Below are 14,067 nucleotides of genomic sequence, written 5' to 3' on the forward strand. Positions count from 1 at the left end.
TTAGACGGGATAAACTGTGTTCAATACAGGACGAAAACAAAGTGGAGCGAGCTTTCAGGTCGCCCGCCCCAACCACAAAAGTACACTACACTCGACCTTCGTTCTGAACAGCCATACTTCTTCATTACTCAAAAGAAAAACATCAACCAATTTCTAAAGACTGTTAACATCCAGTGGAAGCGATAGGAACTGCAAGCAAGTGCCTTAGAAATCTAGATCCACATAGAAAACCCATTGAAAACACTGTCACCTCAAAAAGAATCCTGGATGGTTTGTCCTCGGGGTTTCACCTGCCAAATAAGTTCTGTTATACTCACAGACATAAGTTGAACAGTTTTAGAAACTTTAGAGTTTTCTATCCAAATCTACCAATTATATGCATATCCTAGCTTCTGGGCCTGAGTAGCAGGCAGTTTATTTTGGGCACACTTTTCATCCAGACGTGAAAATACTGCCTCCTATCCCAAACAAGTTAAGAGGTTTGAAGGCCCTTGTGTTAGGATTTCACTGATAGATATACATGTGGATAAAATCAACACATCCTGTTAAACTTGTAGAATCTGATATTACTTAGTTTATATTTCCATAGCCTTCAATCAGAAGGAATACAAAATGTATGCACCCCTTTCCTCCCCTGTGTCTGTCAGGTGGACTCCATTGAGCCTCTGACTGACGTCCTGTCATCCCAGAAGATGCGCTCACGCCTCATAGTCTCCAAGGTGACGCTGGCCAACACAGGCCAGTATGCGTGTCATGTCCACGAGGGTGTCCAGGACCAGAGAGCCACAGCCAACGTCAACATCACCATCCTTGGTGAGAAGGAGACAGGAAGAGACTCTCTAAAAACAAACAATGACTGGATAGATTATTATTAAGGCAATTCTTTAAGACTGAAAGAGCATCACTCATAATATGAACCCCCATGCACTACGCGAGAGAGAGTTCTGTTAAAATAAACCACATGTAAATGTTTTTTTTATCATTTAGCTAGTGAACGTCTCTGAACATGCAAACACAACATCTGTGTTTTGTGTGAGATAGTCAATTAAAATAAAATAATATTGAATTATTATTTTTGATAACATTATGTGCAAAGTGTCCAATCTGAGAGATTTTGTCGACTCAGAATCAGCACTGTACCTTTACCTTTGAAGTCATTTCAAATAATTGAAATTCATTCAACTTAACTGCATCTAACAAGCTGCAAAATGAAAGTCAGCAGAAAGTTTTTTGAAGGGTAAACCCAACATTTTTCTCTTTCACCCTTTTTGAGGATTGGATGTAGCCAAAGACAGTGGTGCCTCTGTGAATGCTTACCCTATTCCCACTGAGTTGTGCTATATTTAGGCCACGGTAGTCAAACATGTATAAACTGCCTTCTTCATACAGCCAGGGCATGCATGTTGTAAGTCTTTCTCTCTACATGGCTCTGGGCCAATACTCTGGACAGCCCACTGGAAATGACAGATCCTCATTTCAGTCTCTAAACAGTTCAACCATTTGAATAGACAGCTTTGTAATCACCTCAGTCTACAATATGGACCCACTATACTTAGCAGCCATACTGTAAACACAGTGAATTACATTTAATACTCTTAAATAGTAGTTACGATAAAGGGGAAAAAAAGAACTTTTGATATCATAGCATATACGCTAGCATACTGGGCATCAGAAAGCATTGGCTGCAGATATGGATCAACAATTTAAAGGCATCTTCCCTTGCCCTGGGTGCCTGTCTGTTTCAGCTTCTCAACTCCCATTTGTCAAGCTATTTATTCCTTAACGCAGGCTACATGTTCTTGCAGAATGTTTACAGAGGTACTATACTTAATATGTGTTAACTAACTAATGACAACCTTCTTCTGTCAGAACAAGGATTCGTGGAGCTGAGGTCCATCCAGGATCGTAATGTCTCAGCCCAGCTGCACCAGAATGTAGAGCTGAGGGTGGAGATTGAAGCTTACCCCCCTCCACGTGTCCGCTGGACCAAAGATGATGCCACGGTCAATGGGGACAAAGTCGTAGTCACCACGCAGGAGCATGAGACCAGGTGAGACCACCTGGACGACGATCAATTCTAATCAATCTGGAGATTACATTTCTCAGATTAGATCAATAGAGTTTGTTCTATTTGTCGTTACATGAAAGTATAAAACAGATCAGGCAACCAGATTTACAATCCCACTTGTGTGGTATGCAATGCATTACGTTAGCGACTAATTGGGTAATTTACCCCTCAGAGATGGTCTTAGTCTGCCTCTGGTTCCTGCTGGGTGTTGGGTTACCTGCTGTCTAGGCTTTATCTGCTGTTGATTGATAGAGACTGGATGTCTCAGGAGGTTTTATGGTTTTAGCAATGTTGATGGGTTTATTAAGATAAACCCATTTTTACAGGATCAGTGAACCAACATTATAACTGTGTGGTTTTCCATTACCCCTCTATCTCAGGTACGTCAGCACGTTGACCCTGGTGAGGATCAGGACAGAACAGAAAGGCCTCTACACCGTTCACGTCGCCAACGGAGATGATACCAAGAAATTGACCTTTGATCTAGAGGTCAAAGGTGAGTCGCCTTTGCAACCAATGTAAACCAATGTGGTGTATATCAGTAGTCTGTTAAGTGGTTCCTTCTCCTCCTTTACCTTTTGTCATCAGCACTGATTTGAAAGAACTGCATCCACCATGGATGTAGCTCCATTGCTTTCACACTCCCTATGCTTTGAGATCAGTATAAATAAATGAGAGGCGATGATAATAAAAAGTAACTTAAGACTATTGAAATTCCACCCTGGCTCAACATATACCTACACTTATCATCTAGATTCATGGGATATGTCGTTCCTAATCCTGTACCCCTCTCTGTGTAGTCCCCCCTCAGATCACAGACCTGTCAGACCACCACCTCCCTGGGAAGAGGCATGCAGTGACCTGTGTGGCTGAGGGGGTACCTTCCCCCACCATCCAATGGTTCAGCTGTGACAGCATGCTCAAGTGGGTCATGTCATCATCATCATCATCACACTGTCAGTGTCTGGCATTCTGTCACACTCTGGACACTAGAGGGCAGACTTAGCTTGTTTCGTTTTAGTAATCGCAGTTAAACTGATATCAGGCCAGCTATGGGTTATCAGACAACTTCTATACCACAGTGCATTAGCTCACAGCATTTACCTCAGACACACCTGAGTAAAGGTAGCAGTAGTAGTTCACCTTCACTACTGTACTATTGAAACACCTGCAGTTATCATTATAACATCTGTCCCAGGTGCAGTAACCGGAGCACAGTGTGGCAGCCCCTAGTGTCAGACCCCGAGACCCTGAGCGTCCAGACCAACGTCAGCTTCAACGAGAGCCGTAAGGTGGGCCAGGTCCGCAGCCAGGTCATCTTCCACAAGCCCCAGCAGGTGAGCGTCCGCTGCGAGGCTAGCAACGAGAGAGGACTCCGCAGGAGGGACGTCAAACTGGTGTCCAGCAGTATGTATCTAAAGATAGAACCGAACAATGATGCTATTGCCATTATCTAAGAACAACATTTTATCGATGGGGATATTTGTATTTCGATGTGTATCTACCTAAGGGGTTGCATTTATCAAGCACATACTGTAACTAGACAGTCCTGGAGAGTTGCAGGGTGTACTGTGCAGGCTGTTGGTTCCAGTCCAGCACTAGCACACCTGATAAATAATAGTTTATGTATAAATAATGGTGTGAATGTTAATACTAGGAACAAATGTTCTCTGTGACTATGTCGACTATGTAATAGTTGGACGTTAATGTTCTGTGTTGTGTTCTAGCTTTTTTCTCCCAGGTGGCAGTGTTGGCTGCGGTTCTAGCCCTGGTAGTCATCGTCATCCTCTCCATCATCATCCTCATCGCTGTGTGGAGGAAGGTGAGACTACACAAAGACACAATGAACAATGTTAAAACAACAATGCAAAATGGAGTACAATTACTAACTCACTCATGGTATCTCAATGTGCCTGAGTGATTGGGTAACTCTTACTCTTGTGTGTTGCCTCAGAAGCCTCGCTATGAGATCAGGTGGAAGGTGATCGAGTCAGTGAGTCTGGACGGACATGAGTACATCTACGTTGACCCCATCCATCTGCCCTATGACCTTGCCTGGGAGATGCCCCGAGACAGCCTGGTGCTGGGTAAGGACCAGGAACCATGGGGGAAGGGGGTGCCAATGATGTCTATGGGGCTACCCCCAGTCTTTATTTGATAGTGTATTTAATAGAGACAGATATAAGTTACTGTTCATATTGACTTTTCTGATTTGGGCAATGTTTGTGTTGTGTTCCAGGTCGTACTCTTGGGTCCGGAGCATTCGGCAGGGTGGTCGAAGCAACCGCGTATGGTCTCGGTCATTCCCAGTCCAGCACGAAAGTGGCAGTGAAAATGCTCAAATGTAAGTGAGAACAATCATCTTCAGCATAGAGATAGTTTTAAGCCTGTATGCCAGTCTGTTTCATGCTTTAGTTCTCTGACCTCTGACCACTCCTCCAGCCACGGCTAGGAGGAGTGAGACCCAGGCTCTAATGTCAGAGCTGAAGATCATGAGCCACCTGGGGCCTCACCTCAACATTGTCAACCTGCTGGGGGCCTGCACCAAACAGGGTGAGCCCTGCCCCCGTCACCACAGCAACAATCACAAGCTCACAACCTAATGTCATTAGTCTCTGAAATCCCAGACCTAGGACAACAGCATGTACAGTGGCTTGCGAAAGTATTCACCCCCTGTCACCCCCTGACCATAGAGAGCTCTTATTTTCTATGGTAGAGTAGGTGGGGGGGGGGGTGGGGGGGGGGGGTTGTTATCTAGTTTATTTAGTTCTATGTTGTTTTGGTTCTAGTTTATTTTTTCTATGTTGGGATTTTTGTATGATCCCCAATTAGAGGCAGCTGGTCATTGTTGTCTCTAATTGGGGATCATATTTAAGTAGTTGTTTTTCCCACCTGTGTTTGTGGGAGATTATTTTTAGTTAGTGCATGTTGCACCTCTTTCGTCACGGTTTGTGTTTTGTTTGTAGTTTATTGTTTGTTTTGCAAAGTTTCACATTAAAATAAAAGATGTGGAACGATACCCACGCTGCGCTTTGGTCTCCCTACGACGAACGTGACAGAATCTCCTACCACCAGAGGACCAAGCAGCGTGGCCAGGAGTGGACATGGGAGGAGATCCTGGATGGCAAGGGGCCCTGGACGCAGATTTGGGAATATCGGCGTCCAAGGGAGGAGATAGAGGAACGGCGACGATACGAGGAATTAGCACGGCAACGACGGAAACCCAAGAGGCAGCTCAAAAGATTGTTAGGGGGGGGTGGGGGGCACACGGGGAGATTGGCGGAGTCAGGGTTTAGACCTGAGCCAACTCCCCGTGCTTACTGTGGGGAGCGGGAGCGTGTGACAAGTCAGGCACTGTGTTATGCAGTGATGCGCACTGTATCTCCAGTGCGCATTCATAGCCCGGTGCGCACTTTAGCCCGCATTTGCCGGGCTAAAGTGAGCATTCAGCCAGCACGGGTTGTGCCGGCTCAACGCTCCTGGTCTCCAGTACGCCTCCTTGGTCCAGGATATCCTGCGCCAGCTCTACGCACTGTGTCGCCAGTGCACATTCACAGCCCAGTTCATCCTGTGCCAGCGCCCCGCACTTGCCGGGCTAAAGTGAGCGTTCAGCCAGGACGGGTTGTGCCAGCTCTACGCTCCAGACCTCCAGTGCGCCTCCACAGTTCAGTATATCCTGCACCGGTTCTACGCACCAGGTCTCCAGTGCGCCTCCACAGCCCAGTACGTCCTGTGCCTCCTCCTCGCACTCTCTCTGGAGTGCGTGTCCTCAGTCCAGTACGTGCTGTGCCTGCTCCCCGCACTCGCCCTGAAGTCCGTGTCACTAGTCCGGTGCCACCGGCTTAAAGTGGTCCTATGGACAGATATTCCAATCTCCACTGTGGAGCTTCGCAGCTCCTTCAGGGTTATCTTTGGTCTCTTTGTTGCCTTTTTGATAAATGCCCTCCTTGCCTGGTCTGTGAGTTTTGGTGGGCGGCCATCTCTTGGCAGGTTTGTTGTGGTGCCCTATTCTTTCCATTTTTCAAAAATGGATTTAATGGTGCTCCGTGGGATGTTCAACGTTTCTGATATTTTTATATGACTCAACCCTGATCTGTACTTCTCCACAACTTTGGCCCTGACCTGTTTGGAGAGCTCCTTGGTCTTCATGGTGCCGCTTGCTTGGTGGTGCCCCTTGCTTAGTGGTGTTGCAAACTCTCGGGCCTTTCAGAACAGGTGTATATATACTGAGATCGTGTGACAGATCATGTGACACTTAGATTGCACACAGGTGGACTCTATTTAACTAATTATATGACTTCTGAAGGTAATTAGTTGTACCAGATCTTATTTAGGGGCTTCATAGGAAAGGGGGTGAATTCATATGCACGCACCACTTTTCCGGGTTTTTTGTTGTTGAATTTTTTCAAACAAGTTATTTTTTTCATTTCACTTCACCAATTTGGACTATTTTGTGTATGTCCATTACATGAAATCCAAATAAAAGTCAATTTAAATTACAGGTTGTAATGCAACAAAATAGGAAAAACACCAAGGGGGTGAATACTTATGCAAGGCACTGTATGCTGGAACATTGTTAGGCAGATGGGTTGCCTCCCACACTAAGGGGACTATAACATCATAGTTACAAACTTTTATTTTTACTAACCATGTAATTGTATGTGTAATACAATAGTTCACACAAATTCTTCCCCGATGAAGATAAAAATGTCCCTTTTGTGGCACCCAACCTCTCAGGCCCTCTCTACCTGGTGACAGAGTACTGTCGCTATGGAGACCTGGTGGACTACTTACACAAGAACAAGCACACGTTCCTGCAGTACTACCTTGAAAAGAACCAGGAGGACTCTGGCTGCCGCATCTCTGGAGGGAGCACTCCTCTCAGCCAGAGGAAAGGGTGAGAGCTACCTCTTCATCTGGGGGTCTGTCACGAGAATGTTCAATCCCATTGATAAGCTTTGACTAATCCCCAAGGTTTGTAAGACACTGGGTTAATAGTAATTAGGCAAAGACTCAGCTTATGCAAAAGGTTCGTACAGTTTATTCAGAGAACGTTCTGAAGTCCATTATTCAAAGATATTCATTTTATAACTTGCTTCTTCCTTACACACATACATCCACACAAACAGTAGATATCCTACGCACATACATACACACGAACAGTAGGTGGGATGTATCCCTCCCCAGAGTTCTCACCGCTGTTTATCACTACCCAGCACTGTCCATTCCATTCCCCTGAGATTAGAGGAACCTTGAAGTATTCCCTGTCCTATCATAAGTTTCTCAGAGTTCTAGCCAGGTCGAGCCAAACACAGTCTAATTGTTATTTTCTTAGGCACACACATACACACATACATTTCTCTTCCTCACAGGTCTCTACTAAACCTTATGGGACTTACGTTTAGTACTTTAATTATACATGCTACATAAACGAATAATCACTAATAGTTAGGTTTCAGGGTAGAATTATTTAATCATTACATTTAAACATATAAATCCTTTATCAGGGTCACTCAGGTCTTCATTTGGAAGATAAAGAAGAGGTTATATTGGCCAGTGCGTGGATCAAGTACAACCACATATGAATGGGAGAAAAAAGACATACACTACCATTCAAAAGTTTGGGGTCACTTAGAAATGTGCTTGTTTTTGAATGACAAGCACATTTTTTGCCCATTAAAATAACATAGAATTGATCAGAAATACAGTGTAGACACTGTAAATGTTGTAAATTATTATTGTAGCTGGAAACTGATGATTTATTATGGATATCTACATAGGCCTTCTTTAGAATAGTTGAGTATCTGGAGCATCAGCATTTGTGGGTTCGATTATAGGCTCAAAATGGCCAGAAACAAATAACTTTCTTCTGAAACTCGTCAGTCTGTTCTTGTTCTGAGAAATGAAGGCTATTCCATGAGAGAAATTGCCAAGAGACTGACGAGTTTCAGAAGAAAGTTCTTTGTTTCTGGCCATTTTGAGCCTGTAATTGAACCCACAAATGCTGATGCTCCAGATACTCTACAGAAGGCCAGTTTTATTGCTTCTTTAATCAGAGCACAGTTTTCAGCTGTGCTAACATAATTGCAAAAAGGTTTTCGAATGATCAATTAGCCTTTTAAAATGATAAACTTGGATTAGCTAACACAACGTGCCATTGGAACACAGGAGTGATGGTTGCTGATAATGGGCCTCTGTACGCCTATGTAGACATTCCATTCAAAATCAGCCGTTTCCAGCTACAATAGTCATTTACAACATTAACAATGTCTACACTGTATTTCTGATCAATTTGATGTTATTTTAATGGACAAAAAATGTGCTTTTCTTTCAAAAACAAGGACATTTCTAAGTGACCCCAAACTTTTGAACAGTAGTGTCCATATGTAGGATCTTAATTTGATCACCCTGTTGCAGGAGAACTTTTCTGCAAGGCAGGAAATGTAAACATGTTGTGTATTTGAGCTTTAAAAATGCTTCTGAAGTTGTCATTTCCACTTTGAAATTTCAGACTTGATTTTCATTTACAAAAAATTGATCAACCACAAAAATGTCCATTCATTATAATCCACATAATAATTTGCATTTCCTGCTGCTGCAGGGTTATTCCTGTTGTAGCAAACTACCTCAAATTTAGATCCTACATCTGTAGACATTCAATTACAAAATGAGGCCATAGAAACATAGAGATGACCATGCGTTTTTTTATTTTTCATTATACTTTACCCTAATGTGTCCCAAATATCTTGGCAGCTACGTGTCATTTGGCAGTGAGTGTGACGGTGGTTACATGGACATGAGTAAGGACGAGCCCACAGTGTACGTCCCCATGCAGGAGCTGAAAGACACCATCAAATACGCTGACATCCAGGCTTCTCCCTATGAGTCTCCCTATCAGCACGACCATTACCAGGAACAAGGTATAGAGTCCAAGAAATGCAGAGCCATAACAAAGCTCAAGCGTACTGTATACTTTGTATATTTTAGGTCTGTTATATGTCAAACATATGGGAAGCACATGAGAAGAGAAAGCGCAGGAGGATGGGTTAAGGACAGTTTAATTGTTTATTTGACCTACAGAGCCTCTATGTACACTGAGTGTACAAAACACTAAGGACACCTGCTCCTTCCATGACAGAGACTGACCAGTTGAATCCAGGTGAAAACTATGATCCCTTATTGATGTCACTTGTTAAATCCACTTCAATCAGTGTAGATGAAGGGGAGGAGACAGGTTAAAGACAGATTTTTAAGCCTTGAGACAACTGAGACATGGATTGTGTATGACATCAATAAGGGATCATAGCTTTCACCTGCATTCACCTGGTCAGCCGTCAAGGAAAGAGCAGGTGTTAAAATGGCGCCGAAGAGGATGGCTGACGTTTTACATGCCCGTAACCAATTGTGCTATTTTGTTCGTTTTTTGCGTTGTTTGTAACTTATTTTTTTTACTTATTTTGTACATAAAGTTGCTGCTACCGTCTCTTATGACCGAAAATAACTTCTGGACATCAGAACTGGGATTACTCACCACGAACTGGAAGAAGCTTTTTCCTGTAACGAGTCCAACGAGAAAGATATACTGCTCTCCCGGAACAGGCCCAAATCCCCGTCATATGCGTGAAGAAAAGATAGAGGAAAAGAGGATGCAGATTGGGCTGCCTTTTGAGAATCCGTAGGCGAGCGAGTAAACTCCCACTGCCATCAATTCTACTTGCTAACATGCAATCATTGGAAAATAAAACATTAAGAACTGTAATATCTTGTGTTTCACCGAGTCGCGGCTGAACGAGAACACGGATAATATAGAGCTGATTTTCAATGCACCGGCAGAACAGAGAAGCCACGTCTGGTAAGACGAGGGGTGGGGGGTGTGAGTCTTTTTGTCAATAACAGCTGGTGCGCGATGTCTAATATTAAAGAAGTCTCGAGGTATTGCTCGTCTGAGGTAGAGTACCTCATGATAAGCTGTAGACCACACTGTCTGCCAAGAGAGTTCTCATCCATATTATTTGTAGCCGTCTATTTACCACCACAGACCGATGCTGGCACTAAGACCGCACTCAACCAACTCTATAAGGCCATAAGCAAACAAGAAAATGCTCACCCAGAGGCAGCGCTCCTAGTGGCTGGGGACTTTAATGCAGGCAAACTTAAATCAGTTTTACCACATTTTTACCAGCATGTCACATGTGCAACCAGAGGAAAAAAAACTCTAGACCACCTTTACTTCACACACAGAGATGCATACAAAGCTCTCCCCCGCCCTCCATTTGGCAAATCTGACCATAATTCTATCCTCCTGATTCCTGCTTACAAACAAAAACTAAAGCAGGAAGTACCAGTGACTCGCTCAATACGGAAGTGGTCAGATGAAGTGGATGCTACGCTACAGGACTGTTTTGCTAGCACAGACTGGAATATGTTCCGGGATTCATCCAATGGCATTGAGGAGTATACCACCTCCGTCATCGGCGTCATCAATAAGTGCATCGACAACGTCGTCCCCACAGTGACCGTACGTACATATTCCAACCAGAAGCCATGGATTACAGGCAACATCCACATCGAGCTAAAGGCTAGAGCTGCCGCTTTCAAGGAGCGGACACTAATCCGGACGCCTATAAGAAATCCCGCTATGCCCTCAGATGACCTATCAAACAAGCAAAGTGTCAATACAGGATTAAGATTGAATCCTACTACACCGGCTCTGACGCTCATCCGATGTGGCAGGGCTTGAAAACTATTACAGACTACAAAAGGAAACCCAGACGCGAGCTGCTCAGTGATGCGTGCCTACCAGACGAGCTAAATGCCTTTAATGTTCACTTTGAGGCAAGCAACATTGAAGCATGCACGAGTTCACCAGGTGTCCTGGATGACTGTGTGATAACGCTCTCGGTAGCCGATGTGAGCAAGACCTTTAAGCATGTCAACATTCACAAAGCCGCGGTGCCAGATGGATTATCAGGAGCTGTAGTCTATTATCAGGAGTCTGTAATACCTACATGTTTCAAGCAGACCAACATAGTCCCTGTGCCCAAGGAAGTGAAGGTAACCTGCCTAAATAATTACCGCCCGTAGCACTCACATCGGTAGCCATGAAGTGCTTTGAAAGGCTGGTCATGGCTCACATCAACAGCATCCTCCCAGATACCCTAAACCCACTCTAATTCGCATACCACCGCAACAGATTCACAGATGACGCAATCTTAATCGCCCTCCACACTGCCCTTTCCCAGCTGGACCAAAGGAACACCTATGTGAAAATGTTGTTTATTGACTACAGCTCAGCGTTCAACACCATAGTGCCCACGAAGCTCATCACTAAGCTAAGGACCCTGGGACTAAACACCTCCCTCTGCAACTGGATCCTGGACTTTCTGACGGGCCGCCCCCAGCTGGTAAGGGTAGGCAACAACACGTCTGCCACGCTGATCCTCAACAGTGGGGCCCCTCAGGATGTGTACTTAGTCCCCTCCTGTACTCCCTGTTCACCCATGACTGCATGGCCAGAAAACGACCAAAACCATCATTAAGTTTGCTGACGACACAACAGTGGTAGGCCTGATCACCGACAATGATGAGACAGCCTATAGGGTGGAGGTCAGAACTGGCAGTGTGGTGCCAGGACAACAACCTCTCCCTCAATGTGAGCAAGACAAAGGAGCTGTTCGTGGACAACAGGAAAAGGAGGGCCGAACAGGCCCCCATTAACATCAACGCAGTCATAGTGGAGCGTGTCGATAGTTTCAAGTTCTCTGGTGTCCAAATCACCAACGATCTATCATGGTCCAAACACACCAAGACTGTCGTGAAGAGGCCATAACAAAAGCTTTTCCCCCTCAGGAGACTGAAAAGATTTGGCATGGGTCCCCAGATCCTCAAAAACTTCTACAGCTGCACCATCTAGAGCATTGTGACCGGTTTCATCACCGCCTGGTATGGCAACTGCTCGGCATCTGACCATAAGGCGCTACAGAGGGTAGTGCGTACGGCCCAGTACATCACTGGGGCTTAGCTTCCTGCAACCCAGGACCTATATAATAGGTGGTGTCAGAGGAAAGCCCATAAAATTGCCAGAGTGTCACGTCCTGACCAGTAAAAGTGGTTATTTGTCATTGTAGTTTGGTCAGGGTGTGGCAGGGGGTGTTTGTTTTTGGTTTAGGTTCTATGTTTAAATCTAGTTTTCTATTTCTATATTGGATTTTTGGTAGGACCTCCAATTAGAGGCAGCTGGTTGTCGTTGTCTCTAATTGGAGGCAATATTTAGTTGAGGTTTGTTTCACTTGTGTTTTGTAGGTGGTTATTTACTGTATAGCCTGTGTGCCTTATGGAACTGTTTTCGTCGTACATTTATTTTGTTTAAGTGTTATCTTTAAATAAATTAAGTATGAGCACTTTACCCGCTGCGCCTTGGTCCTATCCTTACGACGCCTATGACACAGAGACTCCAGTCACCCAAGTCATGGACTGTTATTTTTCTGCTACCGTACGGCAAGCGGTGCCGGAGTGCCAAGTCTAGGACCAAAAGGCTCCTTAACAGCTTCTACCCCAAAGCCATAAGACTGCTGAACAATTAATCAAATGGCCACTGGACTATTACATTGACCCCCCCCCCCCCCTCCATTTGTTTTGTACACTGCTGCTACTCGCTATTTATTATCTATGCATATTCACTTCACACCTACCTACATGTACAAATTATATCTAACATGTACCCCCGCACACTGACTCGGTACCGGTACCTCCGTATATAGCCTCGTTATTGTTATGATATTGTGTTCCCTTTTATTATTTTAGTTTATTTGGTAAATATTTTCTTAACTCTTAAACTGCACTGTTGGGAAAGGGCTTGTATGTAAGCATTTCACGGTAAGGTCTACACTTGTTGTATTCGGCGGATGTGACAAATAAAGTTCGATTTTATTTTATTTGTTATTGATGTTTCGTACACTCAGTGTATACTGTCCATGTGTATCATCTGAACATCTATTCACCTTTACATTGTCTCTCTTTTTTACCTCGTTAATGAACCCTGCCATCCCTGTCTCTGCTCTCCCTCCAGACCAGACCATAATGGACCCTGCCCTGTTCATCAGTGACTCTACCACCCTCAGCTATACTGACCTCATCGGCTTCAGCTACCAGGTGGCCAAAGGCATGGAGTTCCTCGCCTCCAAGAACGTATGTAATGTTTTATTTACTCAGCCTTTACTAATTACATGGAATCTAAACTTTATTGATATATATTTATTTATCATTTACCCTTTAATGAGCCAGGCACAGTAATTACAGAGCTGTAGATATGGATATAGAATGTACTTCACCATCAATAGTTAATGTCCAGTCTGACCTTGGCTTCCTGTAACCCTGTTGTTTACATGGGCAATCAGCAGTTGAAACAATAACAAAGCATCTTCCCTGCCAATGTTTTGGTTAAAAGCTGATAGATGGGGCTGGAGAAATGTAACCACTCTCAAATAGACAGAGCTATGGATGCAACAGCTGATCCAAAATGACATATAAAATTAGTTTGACATGTACACTAAACAAAAATATTAACACAACATGTAAAGTGTTGGTCCCATGTTTCATGAGCTGAAATATAAGATCCCAGAAATGTTCCTTATGCACTAAAAGCGTATTTCTCTCAAATTTCATGCACACATTTGTTTACATCCCTGTTAGTGAGCATTTCTCCTTTTCCAAGATAATCTATCCACCTGGCAGGTGTTGCATATCAAGAAGCTGATGAAATAGCATGATCATTCCACAGGTGCAAATTGTACTGGGACAATAAAAGGCCACTTTAAAATTTGCCACAGATGTCTCAAGTCTTGAGGGAGCGTACAATAAGCATGCTGACTGCAGGAATGTCCAACAAAGCTGTTGCCAGAGAATTCAATGTTCATTTCTCTACCATAAGTCGCCTCCAACTTCGTTTTAGAGAAATTGGCAGTACATCGAACCGGCCTCAGAACCGCATACCACGTGTA

At 44.1% G+C, this 14,067-nt stretch overlaps 1 protein-coding gene across 2 annotated transcripts in view; it reads left to right on the forward strand.

The window, feature by feature from the left end:
* LOC106604848 (platelet-derived growth factor receptor beta-like) overlaps positions 1-14,067 on the forward strand; it is a 57,933-nt gene that overhangs the window by 35,221 nt on the left and 8,645 nt on the right. The window contains exons 6-17 of one of the 2 annotated variants that reach the window (XM_014199904.3): positions 648-813; positions 1,870-2,050; positions 2,449-2,564; positions 2,869-2,992; positions 3,267-3,475; positions 3,796-3,890; positions 4,026-4,155; positions 4,308-4,412; positions 4,511-4,621; positions 6,806-6,965; positions 8,822-8,988; positions 13,137-13,255. In XM_014199904.3, the coding sequence (XP_014055379.2) occupies positions 648-813; positions 1,870-2,050; positions 2,449-2,564; positions 2,869-2,992; positions 3,267-3,475; positions 3,796-3,890; positions 4,026-4,155; positions 4,308-4,412; positions 4,511-4,621; positions 6,806-6,965; positions 8,822-8,988; positions 13,137-13,255 (1,683 nt within the window). Of the gene's footprint in view, positions 1-647; positions 814-1,869; positions 2,051-2,448; positions 2,565-2,868; positions 2,993-3,266; positions 3,476-3,795; positions 3,891-4,022; positions 4,156-4,307; positions 4,413-4,510; positions 4,622-6,805; positions 6,966-8,821; positions 8,989-13,136; positions 13,256-14,067 lie in introns of both variants that reach the window. The other variant, XM_014199903.3, reaches the window with a different exon arrangement.

Source organism: Salmo salar, chromosome 05, assembly GCF_965601325.2.
Source record: "Salmo salar chromosome 05, fSalSal1, whole genome shotgun sequence".
In the NCBI taxonomy this organism is placed as follows: Eukaryota; Metazoa; Chordata; class Actinopteri; order Salmoniformes; family Salmonidae; genus Salmo; species Salmo salar.